Source organism: Mchenga conophoros, linkage group LG12 (assembly GCF_057382185.1).
Source record: "Mchenga conophoros isolate Kocher_MC1m ecotype Shallow Benthic linkage group LG12, M_conophoros_male_GT1.1, whole genome shotgun sequence".
NCBI lineage: Eukaryota > Metazoa > Chordata > Actinopteri > Cichliformes > Cichlidae > Mchenga > Mchenga conophoros.
Genome location: NC_140537.1, coordinates 14,445,798 through 14,463,117, shown reverse-complemented (window position 1 = coordinate 14,463,117; position 17,320 = coordinate 14,445,798). Strand labels below are relative to the sequence as shown.

Here is a 17,320-nt window from a genome sequence, read left to right as displayed (position 1 = left end):
AAAACAGCATGAAACTGCTTTCTCTACCTCAGCGATGTCAAACTCCTTTTACATCATGGGCAACGTATACTCCACTTTACACTGACACAAAGGGAAGTTTCAAAGAACTCTAGCTACACATTTAATCCCCCAAATATCTTAATATAAGAAAAAGGCAGGTAATTTCAGCACATCCCACTTTTTCTGCAAGGTAGTATATAATAGAATTACTGTCCCGTAATTATAAACCAAAGAAAAAGGACTGAAAATGCATTTTTTTTAAAAAACAAACCCAAACATCTATATTAGTAATTACCTTTGTGTGTTATGAATGGCCATGGGTCTTTACAAATAGAAAAAGCTGTAAAACTTAAATGTGAATACAGTTTATATTTGTTCTCCTTGTTCCAAGGCCGCCCAGCGGGCGAATTAGTCTTTACCGGGCCTTATGTTTGAAAAGTATATAAAAACACGCCAATCCCAATCCTCAATGTGTCCTATAGATTCATCCCTTTCTAATTAATACCAGACCTATTTTCTGCCCACGTTAATATTCCAGACATGTAACCCAGCAGTTATTTGAAGGTTTACCAGTGGTCAGGGGCAGATCTACTGTGGTGGCATGTGCCACCCTAAAATAAACTCTTGCCACCCCTACTGCCACCCTAATTTTGCATATGGCAGTGATGTTTATTAAAATAAGCTAGCATTAAGACTTTAAGCCTAGCCGCATTTAACCTTGAATATAAATTCTAAACCTAAATATACTGCATAATATTACATCAAAACATGTAATAGCATCAATAGCTTTGTTTCTTGTTTTCAGTAGGAACAGACAGTGCAGATTTCTGACATTTTGTGTAAATTTAGTCATGTAAAATGTTATTATTTCTAATGAAAAGAGTGAATCTTAAGTTAGACTTGTATTTCAAATTCATGTTGTGTAGCTTTCTGGATTTTATATTTATTGGGCTACATGCTTATTTGTCATATATGCCACACAGTGCATAAAATGTAACTGAAATGTTTAATTATTTGACCAATAAGAAAGTTAGAGACTTTAATTACTGGATTTGATGTATTTTAACGATATTTTGTACATATTATAGAGGCACCCAAACCCGCATATGCCATATGTGCATATGTGTAAAGAAATTGCTATTTCCATGCCACCCTGTAATTGGAGGCGACAGGACCAGCCTTATCAATGTTGTTAGTCTCATCTCAAACCTTCTAATGACTCAAGTGGCCAACACAGAACAAAACAAAACAAAAACGAAAAAACACCCCAAAAACCAACACAGTGCTTTATGATTTTACATCGGTTATAAATACACCGGATGCTATCAGAGAACTGATTTCTGTGTATACAGTGGGACTTCATTTTAGTAGAAATATTTTTTTACTTTCCCTCACGCCCAAAAAAGGAAAAAAGAAACATCTCTATTTTCTTAAATCTTGCAATTGTGTACATTATTCAAATCAGCTTTTAAATAACGTAACCAAAAGGTGGGGGAAAAAGTAAAACGCCATCTCTGATCTAGAGCCAGCCTTTGTTGTCTGTTTGGACTCTGGACAGATCTAGCGCCTGCGCACTTGGAAGTTTGTCTGCGTGTCATGTTGAATGCTAAAACAGGATAGTCAACATGTCCACCGCGACGGCTCAACAAAACAATAACGAAGAGCCCGGGCTTCAGGGTACGTACCGTCCTCGGGTTTTCCCGGCTCCACGTCGTAGTCGTTACTTTACATGTTCGTAATGGACGCTTGTGTGTGTGAAAAATACCGCTACTGCGAAGGTTTTATTGTAAAAGTTATATCGAGGGTGGAATTTCCTCGTCGACTGGGAGGGGCGGGGGTATGTTGTTTGACGTCACCTCAAATGAGCCAATAGCGTCTTAGAAAAGCTTTGATGGACGCGTTACTGGCCAATCATGTACAAAGATTGAAGCTAGGTGGGCTTCAATAGCAACGAAAACAACTTTGAGGCAAAACACTGAATATTTTGGGGGATTTTTGTGACTTCCTTTTTGTTAAATTATTATTTTCCTATAATGGGCCGTATATTTTTGTGTGGGCAAGCTACTTCTTTACTCAAAAGCCCTTTGCACTTTTGATTATACATCAAATCTAACCGAAGGCAGTGGTCGCAATTTTTACCCAACTGCATGCAGGCAAACAGCTAAAAACATTTAAAACAACACTTAAGGTGTGCTCGCACTTCAAGCGGCTAAAGCGCCATCACATTAGCTCTCGGGATGTTCTTCGTCATGCGTGGCAGCACCACAGCTGGAACAGCGACATGTCTGGGCAAACTGTCTCACCGTGCGCTCTGTAGTTATGCAAGACCTCGCATGGGAGCAACACTGATGGCAAATGCTTCTGTAAATGTGCAATCTATTATTTTTATGTCCATCCGCGAACCAAACAAATACACCATGCTTTGTTTTCGGGAAAGGGCGTCTCACGCTGTCACGTTGTGCGCTCACACAAACCCGCAGGCTCCGAGAGATTACGCAACACCCTTCCGTCTGCTGATTAAAAAAAAGAGTGCAGGCTGTTTATGGGGCAGTGGTACAAAGAAATGCGTGCCATCATGGATGCGGTGCACAGGCGGTTCATTTGAATTCGCAGAATCAGCGGTGCAGAAAATGTAGGTCAGCTGTTTCCATTTGAGGGTGTGTCTCTATGTGCTGTGTAATCAGCTGCGAGGTTTGTGCCTTATCACAGCAAGCTTACCTTCCTTGTGTCCTCTTGATCTTTATTTTACAAAGGGTCCTGGGTGGAGCTGGAGCTAAATGGGAATACAGGGGCCCAGGGGAGGCAGACCAACCTGCTAACACCACCTGCTGCAGACCAAATAAACGCAAATACTGGTATGAGTCAAACTCTGCAGACCTTGGAAGTGGTGCCTGAAAGTGATGAGACCCTAATTGGAGGACTAGAGCATGTGCCATCGTCCTCCTCTATCCACAACGGGGACATGGAAAAGATCCTCCTGGATGCACAACACGAATCCAGCCCAAGTAACTCCTCCTGCGATAGGTAGGAAGAAAAGTCATTTTTTGGTCTTCAAGGCCTTATATGTGTGTTTGTTATTGAGAAGTTTTTTTTCTTACTCCAAACATGTTGATTAAGCCCTCACAGGCCACCAAGTCCAGAGCAGGATGAGGGTCAGATTACATTTGATGTGGAAATGTCCAGCCCAAGAGGTAGTCAGGTAAAGCTATGTATTCAGCTCTAAAGTTTAAGACCCTTTAAAGTCTTTTTCATTGATCTAATCGCTTCATCTTTTATATTTGCAGTCAGAGGAAGATTGTGCAGAGAAGGACAGAGAGGAAGACATTTTGATGAACAAAGAAGTAGACTGGGTTGCTGACTGGTCGAGCAGACCTGAAAACATTCCACCAAAGTAACCAGGCTTTCAGAGCTACTTACTGATATGTCAGGAGACTGTCTTTAGCTGTGTTTTTCTTCTTTTCTTTTTTTTAATAACCTGTCATTTAATTTTTCCTATCAGAGAGTTCCACTTTAGGCACCCCCGACGTTCCGTTTCTCTAAGTATGAGAAAGAGTGGAGTCATGAAGAAAGGCGGCATCTTCTCTGCCGAGTTTCTCAAAGTCTTTATCCCTTCCTTACTCATCTCACACATCCTGGCTCTTGGGCTTGGGTAAGTCAAAAGTCACGCATCTCTACCATTGCTGAGCTTTTTGTTACACCAGCTGGAGTTTTCTCAAGTTGCCCTAATTATATGTTTGTCTGCAACAATCATATCTAGAAGTTATAGCCGTTCAAAGAGACAGCTTCCATGTTATGTTTATAAAGTGTATACCTTAATTTTAATCTATCACTTGTTATAAATGAGCATCATCATTTATCTAGTACTGTTGCAAAATATTATTGTTCTTTTCCTTTTTTCCAAACTGACTCAGTTTTGTTCCTTTTTTTTCCTTTTTCCTCTTTCCCAGAGTGTACATTGGGAAGAGAATTGCAACAGCCGCCACCAGCTCCTACTGAGTAGAAAATGAAGCAGTGCCTAGATGTTCTCCCTTCTCCAAGTCACTCAGCCATCCTCGTGTGGTCAAGCTCTCTCTCTGCATCTGTTGTACACCCGCACTTCCCTTCCGATCACCATTAAAAATTATATTGCATCGTAGATGTAGTCGTACACATGATGTAACCGTGGTTGCGCTCCATCAGATTTTGACCGAGGACAACACTGTACACACAGTTGTCACAAATTTGCATATATGCAGTAGGTAACAAAGTCTGTTCCACCTGAAAAGTATTCGTCGTCTGTTCGACTAAAAAATACGAGACAAGAGGATTTCAGATGAAGTTGCTTCAGGGTTTTAGTTTCTTTACTTGCCTTGTTGTTAAGTTACAAGAAATTGGACTGCGTCTGTCCTCTGTTGCCTTCGTAATTAATATCTGCAAGAAACTAATTAATCGGCTCTGGGAACAAAAGGGACTTGAATCGCCTTAACTTATTGAGCTTAACATTAGAGGTGCAGTGAAAGCGTGGTTGTAGTAGGGGGACGGGGTACTGCACTGTGGGATCAGTTTTTAAATTCCACACATTTTTAATAATAGAAGTTATATCTTTTTGACCACAGAGGGTTTAAAAGCTTTTTTGTTCTGAAGGTTGGAAAGCGTAAACATTTATCTTGTATGTAGCTCCAGAATTTTACAGAAATAGTTGGAATATGCTATAATAGTGGCAACCTAAAGGCTGGAACGCAGTATACCAGGCCATATGCTATTTTTATTTGTTTTGTTGCCTACATATCTTCTTCTTTAACACATAATATAGCATCAGTGGCAAAGTGCCAAATTTGTATGCTTCACCACTGCACATCGGTGATTTATCTTGAGACTTTTTTTTTTTTTTTTTACATTTTCTTATATGTTTAGGTATTTAAAGATGTAGATGTGAAAAATTAATTTAAGCTGTGATCTGCCCCTTGTAATAGATACTTTCCGACATTGTATAATCTGTTTATACAGTGATACTAATGCGTATTATATCTCATGCATCGTGGCAGTGTAAGTAATGTGTTTTTGCTGTCGTTTAATTGAAGCTTCAGTGGCAGAAAGGATCGCCACGGAGGAGGAAGAAGGGGTTTCTAGGGGTTCTCGTTTAAAAGTGTTATCAGATTTTAATCTGGATTTCACTGTACAGTAATTTCATCTAGCGTACAGTGTCTGTGTACCTTTTAAAGAAATTATTTTCTGGAGAAAATGCATGCATTTCTGTATATTGATGCTGATATGCTGACTGGATTATTCTGTCAGTGTCTGTAAATGGATCAGACCATAACAATATGGAAAAATTGGCTATAACTTACAGTATTGGCTGTTGGCTGTGTTGGTTTGGAAGCACTCGTACTAATTCCTAAACTGTGCATGTGAAAACAGATTTATGTACAGTTGATAAGTGTGCAATACTTGGAATTTTTGGAATATAAAGTTTGTACTGTATACAGTGGCTGATGTGAAAAAAAAATACAAAGGAAGTAAATAGAGATCCATAGAATTGAATTCATTTTTCAAGTATAAAAGGCACATATCATCATAATGGGCTTTCTGCACAGCTGAATAGTGAGCAGTGTGTTAAAACTTGAATGGACTTTGTACTGAATACAGAGGCTGAAACAAATGCAGCTGCTGTCTTTGGAAGTCATTTACATTTCATCACCATTAAACAAAGCACTCAGCGTAATAAGGATGAAAGTGAATGTGTGTGAATCCAAAATAAAATGTCTGTTGCTTCCTCATTTGTTGTTAGTAGTTCATTTAAAGAGGTTTCAGATGATCTTCATGAATGTGGACGTTTTAATTTTTATAAAAGATAGGGTTATAGTTGTGCTTTTTATTAGCATTTCTACTCTTTAGTGCACTGTTAATAACAGCGGTGAAGAAACACACTGTCAGATAGTTTGGAAGATGTCATACAGTATAAGGTCTGTAGATTTACTGTAAAGATGATAATTATTTTAATCCTTCCTGAATTTGTAAGTTTGCTCACTTACATAGAAATGGAAGGAACAAGGTAGTCGTCCAAGACGGTATGGTACATGGCCCCAGTGGCCCTTCAATGAGATAAAGTAATCCTGTACTGTCAGCAGAAACACAGCCCCAAACCATAATGTTCCCACCCCTGTACTTGACTGTGGGGTTGGTGTTCATTGGGTCATACTCTGCTTCCTCAACCATGCCAAAATGCTGAATTTTGGTTTCATCTGACCACAGCGCTTTCTCCCAAATTTTCGCTGACAAACTGGAGAACTTCAGACGAGTCTGTACATGAGCCATGGGACATAAGGAGGGGGACATAAAAATGAGATACTCTTCATATTTGTTGCAAGTAAACAAACTTACAAACATAGCAAGGGATCAAATAATTATTTCCCCCACTGTAGCTCTACTGGTTATAGTTATCAAAAGTTTATCCATACAACAATCAATGCATGGTATGTCACAAACTGTAAATCCAGTGCCAAAATGCTGTTGTGAGAAGAGTAGCCTTTCATATGAGCAGTTGTATAAACTGTTCAACTTCTAGATCAGGAGATTAATCTTTTTGTTAAAGTACTCCTTTTATCCCCTGACGTGTCCGTCTGATCTAACAGGTTGTGCAAAACATATTTCGCCTCCAAACTGCATGTATCACATCAGGACAGAAACATGGAGCTAAAGCAGAGCAGGGCGGGGCAGTGCGCATGCGCCGTTCCTCATTGTGGCCCTCCTCTCCTTCGAGCTCGTCTGGGTTTCAGGGACCCGTTATAGGAGTGAATCAAGGTCTACGAGTGCGAGACAGAGGTACAACTTGTCGTTTTAGGCTGCTGTTTTTAGGCCGCACGCTGCGAACTTGACTTCATATATAGAGACATTTTCAGACAGAGGCATTGTTCTCTCAGGGCGTCGACTGGCCAACAAGCGGAGCATCCATTCATCCTTTCATTGGTAGCTGAGGTTTTCCAGTCTCGCTAGCTAGCGTTAGCCAAGAGGCAGGGGGCACCCGTGTCGGAGAGAGCTTCAAAATGTCGGGGTACCAAGGAAAGAAGAACATCCCACGAATTACAGTGAGTTTTGTTTTATTTTATCATATCTGTCCTGCAGTGGAGGTGTATAAAGGGTGTATAAAGGGTGTATAAAGGGTACGGTGAGCTTCACAGTTTAGACCAAAAGCTAGCCAGCGCTTATCCATCCATTTACACTGACGCTGTCAACAGCAGCAGCAGCAGCAGCCCAGCTCCACATACCGACAGCCTGGGATGGTAACCAGCTAGTGTGCAAGCCTTTTAACAATTCCTCATTTGAAATCTGGGTCTTACAATTTTTTCTCTGTAATGAATACTCAGATCAGGTCATTTAGCTGCCATTATTAGCCCTTATTCTCTCAGAGCATCCTCAGCCTGAAGGGTGTAGTTAACAGGTTTAGACACAGATTCCCTCACTGTGTCGTTTTTCATCTTCCACCTTCTATCCTCCAGCATCCACCATGCCTGCCCTCTTCAGTGGACTATGTGTTTTTTTGTTGTCTTTCTTTCTTGTTTATGGATTAAAAAAAATCCTGATTCATATTCAGTCAAATATTGCTACAGATCCTGATTTGCTAATATACATTAATTTTGCTTTGATTTATGGTGCAGCTCTTCACCCAGAACACACATAATCATTAGGGGGAATGCAGCAGGCTTGCTGTGATAGTTAAAAGAAGTAAAACCTCACTCGCAAAGTAGGTCATTGCACAGCTCCCATCCAAACCCTATGCTTTCATCATGCAGCAAGAGGGCTGATTCTGCAGCATATAGACTCAGCAGCTTTATGTTTGATCACTTAATCACATCAAAATCTTTTATGTACTGGCTGTGTTTCATACAGATGGTTGTCAGGTCCTTCGCAGGTCGATCCAGGGTCATAAACACACGAGTCTGACATCCCAGACACGCCATGCAGACAGCAGCAACTCTACAGCCAGCCTTTCCCAGGCTTTCACACTCAGTACAACACCACCTATTAGTCTGGAGTGAATGAACTAGATAGTTTCACTCTGCAAAGCTTTAAACAAAATGCCAAGGTTAGTCTGAAAAGCACTAGCTGAATTTGTTCAAAGCACACTAAAGTAGGAATAATAGCAGTCCTTTGAAGAATGTGCCTTAAGAGTTTCACAGCAACTTAACCTCTGCTAGCACCATATTGAGGTGCAGTTGTTTGTCGCACAGCTTGATTTTGATTGAGGCTGTGTGTTCTTTTATAGAGTTTGGCTCTTGTATAGGTCTTTTTTAATTTTTCTTTGTAATCTCTAACTGTGTCATATCCATCAATATCCAGAATTTGTCTGTTAATAGTTGATTCATGGTTATTACACAGTAATATTAAAAGAGACATGCCAACGGCTTTTGTCTTTAATTAAAAAACAAAACACAAAACTAAGATTAGGGTCAAACAAATGCTTTTTATTTAAAACAATGACTTAAAGTTATGGTATATCCTCTGATATAGTTTTCCTTTCAGACACACCAAGGTGAAACAGAGTACCCTTTTTGTGCATTTTAAGGATGCGTTGCCAGGAGGGAAGTTCCTTAGCGCCATCTGTTGGACAAACTATGCAAACAAATAATTGAAGGGTGTTTCTTTCATCTTCTCTTTGCTTTTTAACTTTAACATATCCGTGATTCTAAATGCTGAAACGATGGATCAGCAAATAGCTAATATTTCCGATAGTTTCGATTCTGGCTACCCAATATATTTGTGTGGTAATTGTCTGATAATTGATGCATAAAAGATGAAGATGTTGCTTTTTCTTATTTTGGAGTTTATGGTAATGATCAGCATCTGATATATGATTTAGATGTTGGCACATTCATTTTGGAAGTTGAGGACTACATTTGATATTGTATGTGTATACCGCAAGCTCAGTACACTAGCTGCTGACCACTCGGGCACAGAAAGGACACAGGTTAAATGACCCACTTATGTCAGCGCAGTGGTTTGTGAGATCATGTCAGCCATGCCCTGTACACTTAATGCTTCCTGCAGTCTGTAAAGCTGGACACACTGAGTGTTTCCTGCTGTGAGTTTTGCTGCAAAACGTTTTTTTATATCTTCGGAGACCCCAGAAAGCCTTTAGGAGAAGTAGGCCAGCCTGTTATGCTTTCCTTTCATCTCATTCAGGTGGAGGTAATTGTGTCACTCAAGAGCCTGCGCTAAGAATCTTTCCCTCTCTTCAAATGATGTGTCTGTTATGCATGAATAAGTCTACTAAATTAATCCTAGTCATCATGTAGACAGGTTGAGGATTGGTATGGATCAAGCCATGCTTTGCATGAGACTTTGAGCAATCTGGGAAATATTCACAGCTTTAGCTTCGGTCACTCTTCTTTTCTAAAACTGTGTTTGTGGGTAAAAGATTTTCTGTTGAGTCATGGATCAAACTGCTGGCTGCTGGAAGTTAAAATAAAATATTTATTGCTTGGTTTAGCTAATGCTGAGAAAATGCTGTCTCATCCTTTCAGAGTGACCGCCTTCTGATCAAAGGGGCGAAGATAGTGAACGATGATCAGTCGTTTTTGGCTGATATCTACATGGAAGATGGAGTCATCAAGTAAGTCCTTCTTTTTCTGCTTTTGCTTTTTGTAACTTCATTCACTTCTTTATGCCTGATTTTTTTCTTTTTGTTTGTCTCATTGAGGCAAATTGGAGACAACCTTATTGTTCCTGGTGGAGTTAAAATCATTGAGGCTCATGGAAGAATGGTGATGCCCGGGGGTATTGACGTGCACACCCGATTCCAGATGCCTGACCGAGGCATGGTGGCTGCGGATGATTTCTACCAGGGTACCAGGGCGGCCCTGGCTGGGGGGACAACCATGATCAGTATGTGACACATCAGACAGACTTGCTCGTGTATTTTCAGCCAGTTTACACATACAGCGATGTTGTTTTGGGGATTATGACATTGCAGATGTGAATGCCATCAAGCGTATGATTTAATTTAACAGTTTGCTTGTGCACATGAAATCAGACCTGCTTGTTTGTATTCTATAGTTGACCATGTGGTGCCGGAGCCTGGCGTCAGCCTGGTTGCTGCCTTCACACAGTGGAGAGAGTGGGCTGACAGCAAGTCTTGCTGTGACTATTCTCTGCATGTGGACATCACAGAGTGGAACAAAGGCAACCAGGAAGAGATGGAGACTTTAGTGAAGGACCATGGTATGTAGTCGGAGTTGTACTCAGCTCATGTCTCCCACGTACGGCTCAAAATCTTAGACTTATCTGACTTTTTACTGGGGTGGTGAAATGTTGCCATTTCCCTGTTGTAAAAAGTGGTTCTCTGACTGCGTAGGAAAGAAAATCAACCTGCAATAACCTAAAATTTTTGCTGTGCAATTTTTTTTTTATCCTTTTGGTTTTTTTACTTCCTCCCTTCGCTTTGGGTTTTTCCCTCTTTTGCTCTCTTTATTCCACCTTTTGGCTGTTTTCTCTCATAAGTTTTCTTCCTTCAGGTGTCAACTCTTTCCTGGTCTATTTGGCTTATAAGGATGTTTTCCAACTTTCTGACTCTCAGGTATGCTTGGCTGCTGGGATCTCTGCTGAGTCGTCTGTCACAGCACATGTTTTGTAGGCTTTTAGATGTCTTTGGTATAAATGACCCCCACCCCCCCAATGAGCTCGACCACTTTTCTCCATGTTCTTGTAGATCTACGAGGTGTTCAGTGTCATCAGAGATCTCGGAGCCATCGCCCAGGTTCATGCTGAGAATGGAGACATCATTGCAGAGGTAACGTAGCCCCTTATAAAGTCAGTGATGTCAAACCAGATACTTCAGTATTTGATAATAATGTTTTTGTGGATGTTTTAGGAGCAGAGACGTATTCTAGAGCTGGGGATCACAGGACCTGAAGGTCACGTGCTCAGCCGCCCCGAGGAGGTAAGACTGATGATGTCTAAGAGTGACAAGCGACAGCCTGGATATAGTGTGGAACAGAAGAATCACCTGTGTCTCACCTCATTATCCGCAGGTAGAGGCCGAGGCGGTCAATCGTGCTGTCACCATCGCCAATCAGACCAACTGTCCCCTCTACATCACCAAGGTGATGAGCAAGAGTGCTGCTGATGTCATTGCTCTGGCTAGAAAAAGGGGTAAGAAGAGAAACTTATAAAAATACTTTCTCTTTTTTTACTCTGCTTGTATTCCTGACACGTAGCGTTGACATCATCCTGTCTGCTCCTGCAGGTGCTGTGGTTTACGGAGAGCCCATCTCTGCTAGCTTGGGCACAGATGGTACTCATTACTGGAGTAAGAACTGGGCCAAGGCAGCAGCCTTTGTCACTTCTCCACCACTTAGTCCTGATCCAACCACCCCCGACTACCTCAACTCCCTGCTGTCATGGTAGGTGCTTTAAGCTAGGACATAAACAGCTGTAACGCAGTGATTTGACAGATGTTACAGCTGTGTGCTGCATTTGAATTTTCAGCTGTATCTGTAATCACATTTATTATCGAACACCTGATGACAGCAGATAATCATAACATTTCCATGAGCAGCCTTAATAAAAATGTTACATTTCAAACATTTTCGGATGAATTAATCTAAAATGGCACATTACACATCACACACATGAAGGATATCTCGCTTTGTTTCTTATGTAGCGGGGACTTGCAGGTGACCGGAAGTGCTCACTGTACTTTCCAAACTTCTCAGCGTGCGGTAGGCAAAGATAACTTCTCCCTCATCCCAGAGGGAACCAACGGCACCGAGGAGAGGATGTCCCTAATCTGGGACAAATGTGTGGTGAGCTTAATGTGACCCACTTTTCACGCATTCCAGAAAATTTGGAACATAAAGCAAAATCCCCGGCAAACCTCGCCGCATGTTTACACTCACTGAAATTAAGCGATCTGTTGTCGTGTCACTAAAGGTGACCGGAAAGATGGATGAAAACCAGTTTGTGGCAGTGACCAGCACTAACGCGGCCAAGATCTTCAACCTGTACCCCCGCAAAGGCCGCATCGCCGTGGGGTCCGATGCCGACCTTGTGTTGTGGGACCCAGACGTCACTAAGATCATCTCAGCTAAGAGCCACAACCTGGTCAGATATTTACATAGCTTGTTACGACTCTTGATTCCCAATATATTTAGTCATTTGTGTGTCTTATACATAATGTGACCTAATTCTTAAGCTCAAATGCTCTTTGCATGCTGAGCCTGGTCTGTGTTAGCAAGTGAGGTACTAATATGGTATTAACAGGCAGGAGTGACAAAAGATAGAGAATAACAAGGAATCTGAGTGAAAAATAAGCTTCAAATATATCCTCTGTTTTATTATGCAAATTTTAAATTTAAAAAATGACTTGTTGCACTGTTCACTATACTAAATGGCATCTTGTTAACTGTTTACCCCTTGAAGCCAACTTGACTTAAAGCTCTCAGCTGAGGGGTTTCTGTCATATTTCAGTTGTGCTTATAGACTGGGTGTACATCAGAAGTAACTCTTGGAAAAACCCGGAAACCACATTTTTATTGATATATACTAAAACTGTGGCAAGGACTCCAGACCATTACAGACTACAGGACCACCAAACCCTCCCCCGCATCCTCTGATGTCTCCTTCCTCAACGAGCTCAACAACTTTTATGCTCGTTTTGAGCGAGGGAACCCCACAACCACAACCAAAGCAGACGTGACGCCAGACCACCAACCTCTGACTCTCTCCCCCACCGATGTAGGAGCGGTGCTGAGCAGGATCAATGTCCACAAGGCTGCAGGTCCCGATGGCATCCCCGGGCGTGTTCTCAGAGCGTGTTCTGAGGAGCTTGCAGGAGTGCTGACAGACATATTCAACCTGTCCTTGGCCCACGCTGTGGTACCGGCCTGCTTCAAATCCACCTCCATCGTCCCGATACCCAAAAACTCCAACCCATCTTGCCTCAATGACTACCGCCCAGTAGCACTCACCCCCATCATCACTAAGTGCTTAGAGCAGCTGGTCCTAGCACACTTCAAATCCTGTCTCCCCCCCACCCTGGACCCCCACCAATTCGCATACCGCCAGAACAGGAGCACAGAGGATGCAGTCTCCATCGCACTGCACTCTGTCCTCTCACACCTGGACAACAACAACACCTACGCCAGAATGCTGTTTATAGACTTCAGTTCAGCATTCAATACAATCCACCCCTCACAACTCATCAGGAAACTGACAGACCTGGGTATCAGTTCCCTCATCTGCAAATGGTTACTGGACTTCCTGACCAACCGCCCCCAACATGTCCGGCTGGATAACCACTGCTCATCTACCATCACAATGAACACCGGTGTACCACAAGGCTGTGTGATGAGCCCTTTCCTCTACTCCCTCTTCACCCACGACTGCAGACCTGCTGATGGTTCCAACACCATCATTAAGTTTGCAGATGACACCACGGTGATTGGCCTCATCAGTGACAACGATGAGGCCGCCTACAGGGAGTAGGTGGATCGTCTGGCTGAGTGGTGCGACAGAAACAACCTGCTGCTTAACACCGAGAAGACCAAGGAGCTCATCGTGGACTACAGGAGGAATGCTGACCCACATCCACCCATCCACATTAAGGGGACGGCTGTGGAGCGTGTGAGCAGCTTCAAGTTCCTGGGAGTCCACATCTCCGAGGATCTCACCTGGACGACCAACTGCTCCAAGCTGGTCAAGAAGGCTCACCAGCGCCTCTTCTTCTTGAGGACTCTGAGGAAGAACCACCTGTCCTCAGACATCCTGGTGAACTTCTATCGTTGCACCATCGAGAGCATCCTGACCAACTGTATAACAGTCTGGTACGGGAACTGCTCTGCCTCGGACCGGAAGGCGTTGCAGAGGGTCGTGAAAACTGCCCAGCGCATCGCCGGAGCACCACTTCCTGCCATAAAAGACATCTACAGGAAGCGGTGTCTGAAAAGGGCTGGGAAAATCATCAGAGACCCCAGTCACCCATCACATGGACTCTTCACCCTCCTGCCCTCTGGGAGGCGCTACAGGAGCCTCCGGACTAAGACCACCAGGTACCGGAACAGCTTCTTCCCCACAGCTGTCAGACTCCTGAACTCTGCCTCCTGACATCTGACCCACGTTAACTCATGGACTGAACATACACACACACACACAATGGACAACTGTACCCTCAAACACACAATAATAACATGGAGTGAACCACCACTCACAACCACTAGCACTTTATATAGCCTCTGTAGAAATTATCCACACCCTCACTTACCTTAACTGCACTACTGTATAGCCCTGTGTAAACAATCATTCTGTACATACGATAATTTTTAACCCTACAACTGTTTACAACTTGCATAGTTCCCATTTCTGTATAGCTGTATATCTCAGATTCCTGTAAAGTTATTTATTTCATATTCTGTATTATAACATAATAGACCCATTTCTGTAATATACTTACATATCTATATTATTGCTAATATATATTGTAATATCACTAAGCACTTCTGGATGGATGCAAACTGCATTTCGTTGCCCTGTACCTGTGCATGTGCAATGACAATAAAGTTGAATTCTATTCTATTCTATTCTATTCTAACTCATCATTAAGGTACAGAGGAGGTCGTCAAATGGTCGCCTTTTTGAGGGAAAGGATTAAAGCAGGCAAAAAAAAAAAAAATCGATATGATGCAATATAAGATATCAGGGAAATTTACTTTTGCTTCTGTACCTCAGATATTTATTTAGGACTTTTAAGAGATTTCTGCTAATCTTGTAAAACCATAAAACTTCTTCGTGTTCCAGGCTGTGGAGTACAACATCTTCGAGGGGACAGAAGTGCGTGGAGGTCCTCTGGTGGTGATCAGCCAGGGCAAGATTGTGTTGGAGGAGGGCAGCCTTCACACCACGGAGGGCTGTGGGCGCTACATCGGCCGTAAACCCTTCCCGGACCACGTTTACAAGAGGATAAAAGCTCGCAGCAGGGTGAGTCCTGTGCGTGTATCTAAGGAGCAGCCACAGCTGCGGAGACCTCATTCTTATAATACGAATGACCGTGTTATTATGTTTAGCTCACAGAGCTGCGAGGAGTCCCGAGGGGTCTGTACGACGGGCCAGTTTGTGAGGTGACTGTGACTCCCAAGGTGATGTCCACAGTTTCCTCGGTGAAGACTTCCCCTGCCAAGCAGCAGCAGCAACAACAGCAGTTTACTCACCAGCCTGTGCGCAACCTTCACCAGTCTGGCTTCAGTCTGTCTGGTGAGTCAGAACACCTGCCAGTTTGCCTTTTTTCACAGCTGGCCATTTAGATTGTCTAATATTTTATTCGAAAATATTTTTAGGCGCCCAAATTGATGACAACGTTCCTCGTCGCACCACTCAACGCATCGTGGCTCCTCCCGGTGGAAAAGCTAACATCACCAGCCTCGGCTAAGCACTTTTTCTCCACATAGCCAGGGAGGGGGGTCGCAGGGCCACACGGGACCAGAGGCTGCTCTTACAAATGTCACATCACGTCCCTTTGCTGATCACCTCCGGCTCCCCTATGCAGCCCACACCATTTATTAATATTCACACATACCACCACGTCACCTCATGCAAAGAAAAAAGAAAGCACTATTCCATTTCGCTTCACCGTCTCGAGATAGTTAAATACCGAGGAAGGATCAAGTGAATTGAAGCAGCTCTTTTTTTAATGCTGTTTTCACGGCCAGTTTGATTATTGATGAAATTAATTTGTTTACATTTTTTTGTATATTTTCAGCTGCATGTGATTGTTTATTTGCCCTCTTGGCTCAATAAGCTGACCCAAAAGTCACCCCAAGGAATATTTTAGCAACAGGAACCTTTGGCGGTTGTTCTTCTTGCGCTGTTCGTTTTCCACGTATTAGAATGTTTTGGTGGTTCTCAGACATCAGCCATCTTTAGCTGAAAGCAGAGCCTCTGTTGCCACCGTTAACAATGCTGTTTCTACTGTTATGAGACTGTTTGTTCAGAAATGAGAAATTAGATAGTAGAATATTGTTTTTCAATAACACCTCAAGTCTGCAGTATTTGAATTTATGCTTGGTTTTAAGTTTAAGCCATGTATTGAGCTGAGCAATTCACCTATGTCTTCCTTTAGTGATATAGTTGCACTCTGTTTCCATTTTTTTTTTTAAATATTGTCTTTTTGATGTTTTATGTTTTAACATTTTTAAGTCATTTTGGAAAACGCTGACTGCACTGAAAGGAAAAGAAAAGGGTATTTTTAGGGTTAAACCACTCATTTAGCTTCACCCCGGGGGAGAAATTGCTAGTGTTCTGCCTGAGAAACACACTCTTCCCTCATTTCTTCCTCGCGTTTTTTCCCCTCATGTTGGTTGATAGGTTGTCTGGGCAAAAAGCTTCCAATAATAGCAACACTGGATGTGGTTAAGGATATAGTCAGTCGAAGAAGCTCGATTGGAAGGTTTGCCCACAACCTCTCTGCACCTGGTGCTATAAATATATATATAAAAATATATATGACCATTGCTGTATATGTGCAGATGATGTCACAGCAGTCGTGTAAGCTTTGTAATAACAGCAGCCGGAGTCGAGTCACCAGTTACCCAGTTTTAACAGAACACGTTTTGCACCTGTAACAATCCAAATGGTTGAAACTGTATGTGAGCTTGCAACTTTTTATTTGTAACAGATTTGTCTGTATGTTTTAGGATATGTGTTGAAATACTTGCCTGCCTGTTCTGTAAAGATATTGATAGCACACTGTATCTATGAAGGCTCTTTAAAGATGTGAAACGATGAGTTGTTTTTTGAGACCTGATGAAAAAAAGAAATGCTTCTGTATGTACATGAAACCCCCCACACAGTGTGCTGATGATGTGTCCACTGTTCTCGGTGTTAGTGTTGTGAATGAATTACCGGGTATATCGTTTTCCTTCCTCTCTATCTATCTGCCTGACGTTGTCAACACCAGATTCACTCAAGCTAGTAACCGTATCGGTCACACAGCGTTGTGCAGCCATACTGTAAACACTGGATTTTTCCCCCCTCCTCATTGCCTTGTCAAAGTGTAGGTTTTGTATGCCAAGCTATAATGTGAAGTGATTTACATTTGGGAAACTTTCTTGATAATGGTCATTGGGTTGTAATGTTGAGCACTGTTGTTTGCCCTTCTCCACCTAGTGTGATACTACTGCTCATGTATGTTTTGTAGGATACCAGAGTTTGGGAGGAAATCATCGATCCTGTCAGCATTTGGTTGTGTTGACTTCAGTGGATTAAAATAATAAAAATAAAACCTGTGGTACTGACTTCTTTCTTTTTTCTAATAAATAAAAGATCTTTTGACACCAGGAAAATACAAAACACA

At 42.2% G+C, this 17,320-nt stretch overlaps 3 protein-coding genes across 4 annotated transcripts in view; 2 read left to right on the top strand and 1 right to left on the bottom strand.

Annotated features, from left to right (window-relative positions):
- Positions 1-1,523: 1,523 nt before the first annotated feature.
- bnip3la (BCL2 interacting protein 3 like a) lies at positions 1,524-5,756 on the top strand. Its single transcript, XM_085293918.1, has 6 exons — positions 1,524-1,677; positions 2,754-3,024; positions 3,118-3,199; positions 3,285-3,391; positions 3,500-3,649; positions 3,948-5,756. Exons 1-6 carry the CDS (start codon positions 1,626-1,628, stop codon positions 3,994-3,996), a joined length of 711 nt encoding a protein of 236 aa, XP_085150044.1. The 5' UTR covers positions 1,524-1,625; the 3' UTR covers positions 3,997-5,756.
- A 966-nt stretch (positions 5,757-6,722) lies between these two features.
- Positions 6,723-17,248, top strand: dpysl2a (dihydropyrimidinase like 2a). Its single transcript, XM_085293907.1, has 14 exons — positions 6,723-7,064; positions 9,501-9,589; positions 9,677-9,861; positions 10,033-10,197; positions 10,491-10,552; positions 10,685-10,765; positions 10,847-10,915; positions 11,007-11,127; positions 11,222-11,378; positions 11,639-11,780; positions 11,908-12,078; positions 14,770-14,949; positions 15,036-15,222; positions 15,306-17,248. Exons 1-14 carry the CDS (start codon positions 7,023-7,025, stop codon positions 15,395-15,397), a joined length of 1,743 nt encoding a protein of 580 aa, XP_085150033.1. The 5' UTR covers positions 6,723-7,022; the 3' UTR covers positions 15,398-17,248.
- adra1aa (adrenoceptor alpha 1Aa) overlaps positions 8,302-17,320 on the bottom strand; it is a 34,982-nt gene continuing 25,963 nt past the window's right edge. For both annotated transcript variants that reach the window (XM_085293908.1, XM_085293910.1), the window contains one exon: positions 8,302-11,115. The gene's annotated coding sequence lies outside the window, so the exon portion shown is untranslated. The remainder of the gene's footprint in view (positions 11,116-17,320) is intronic.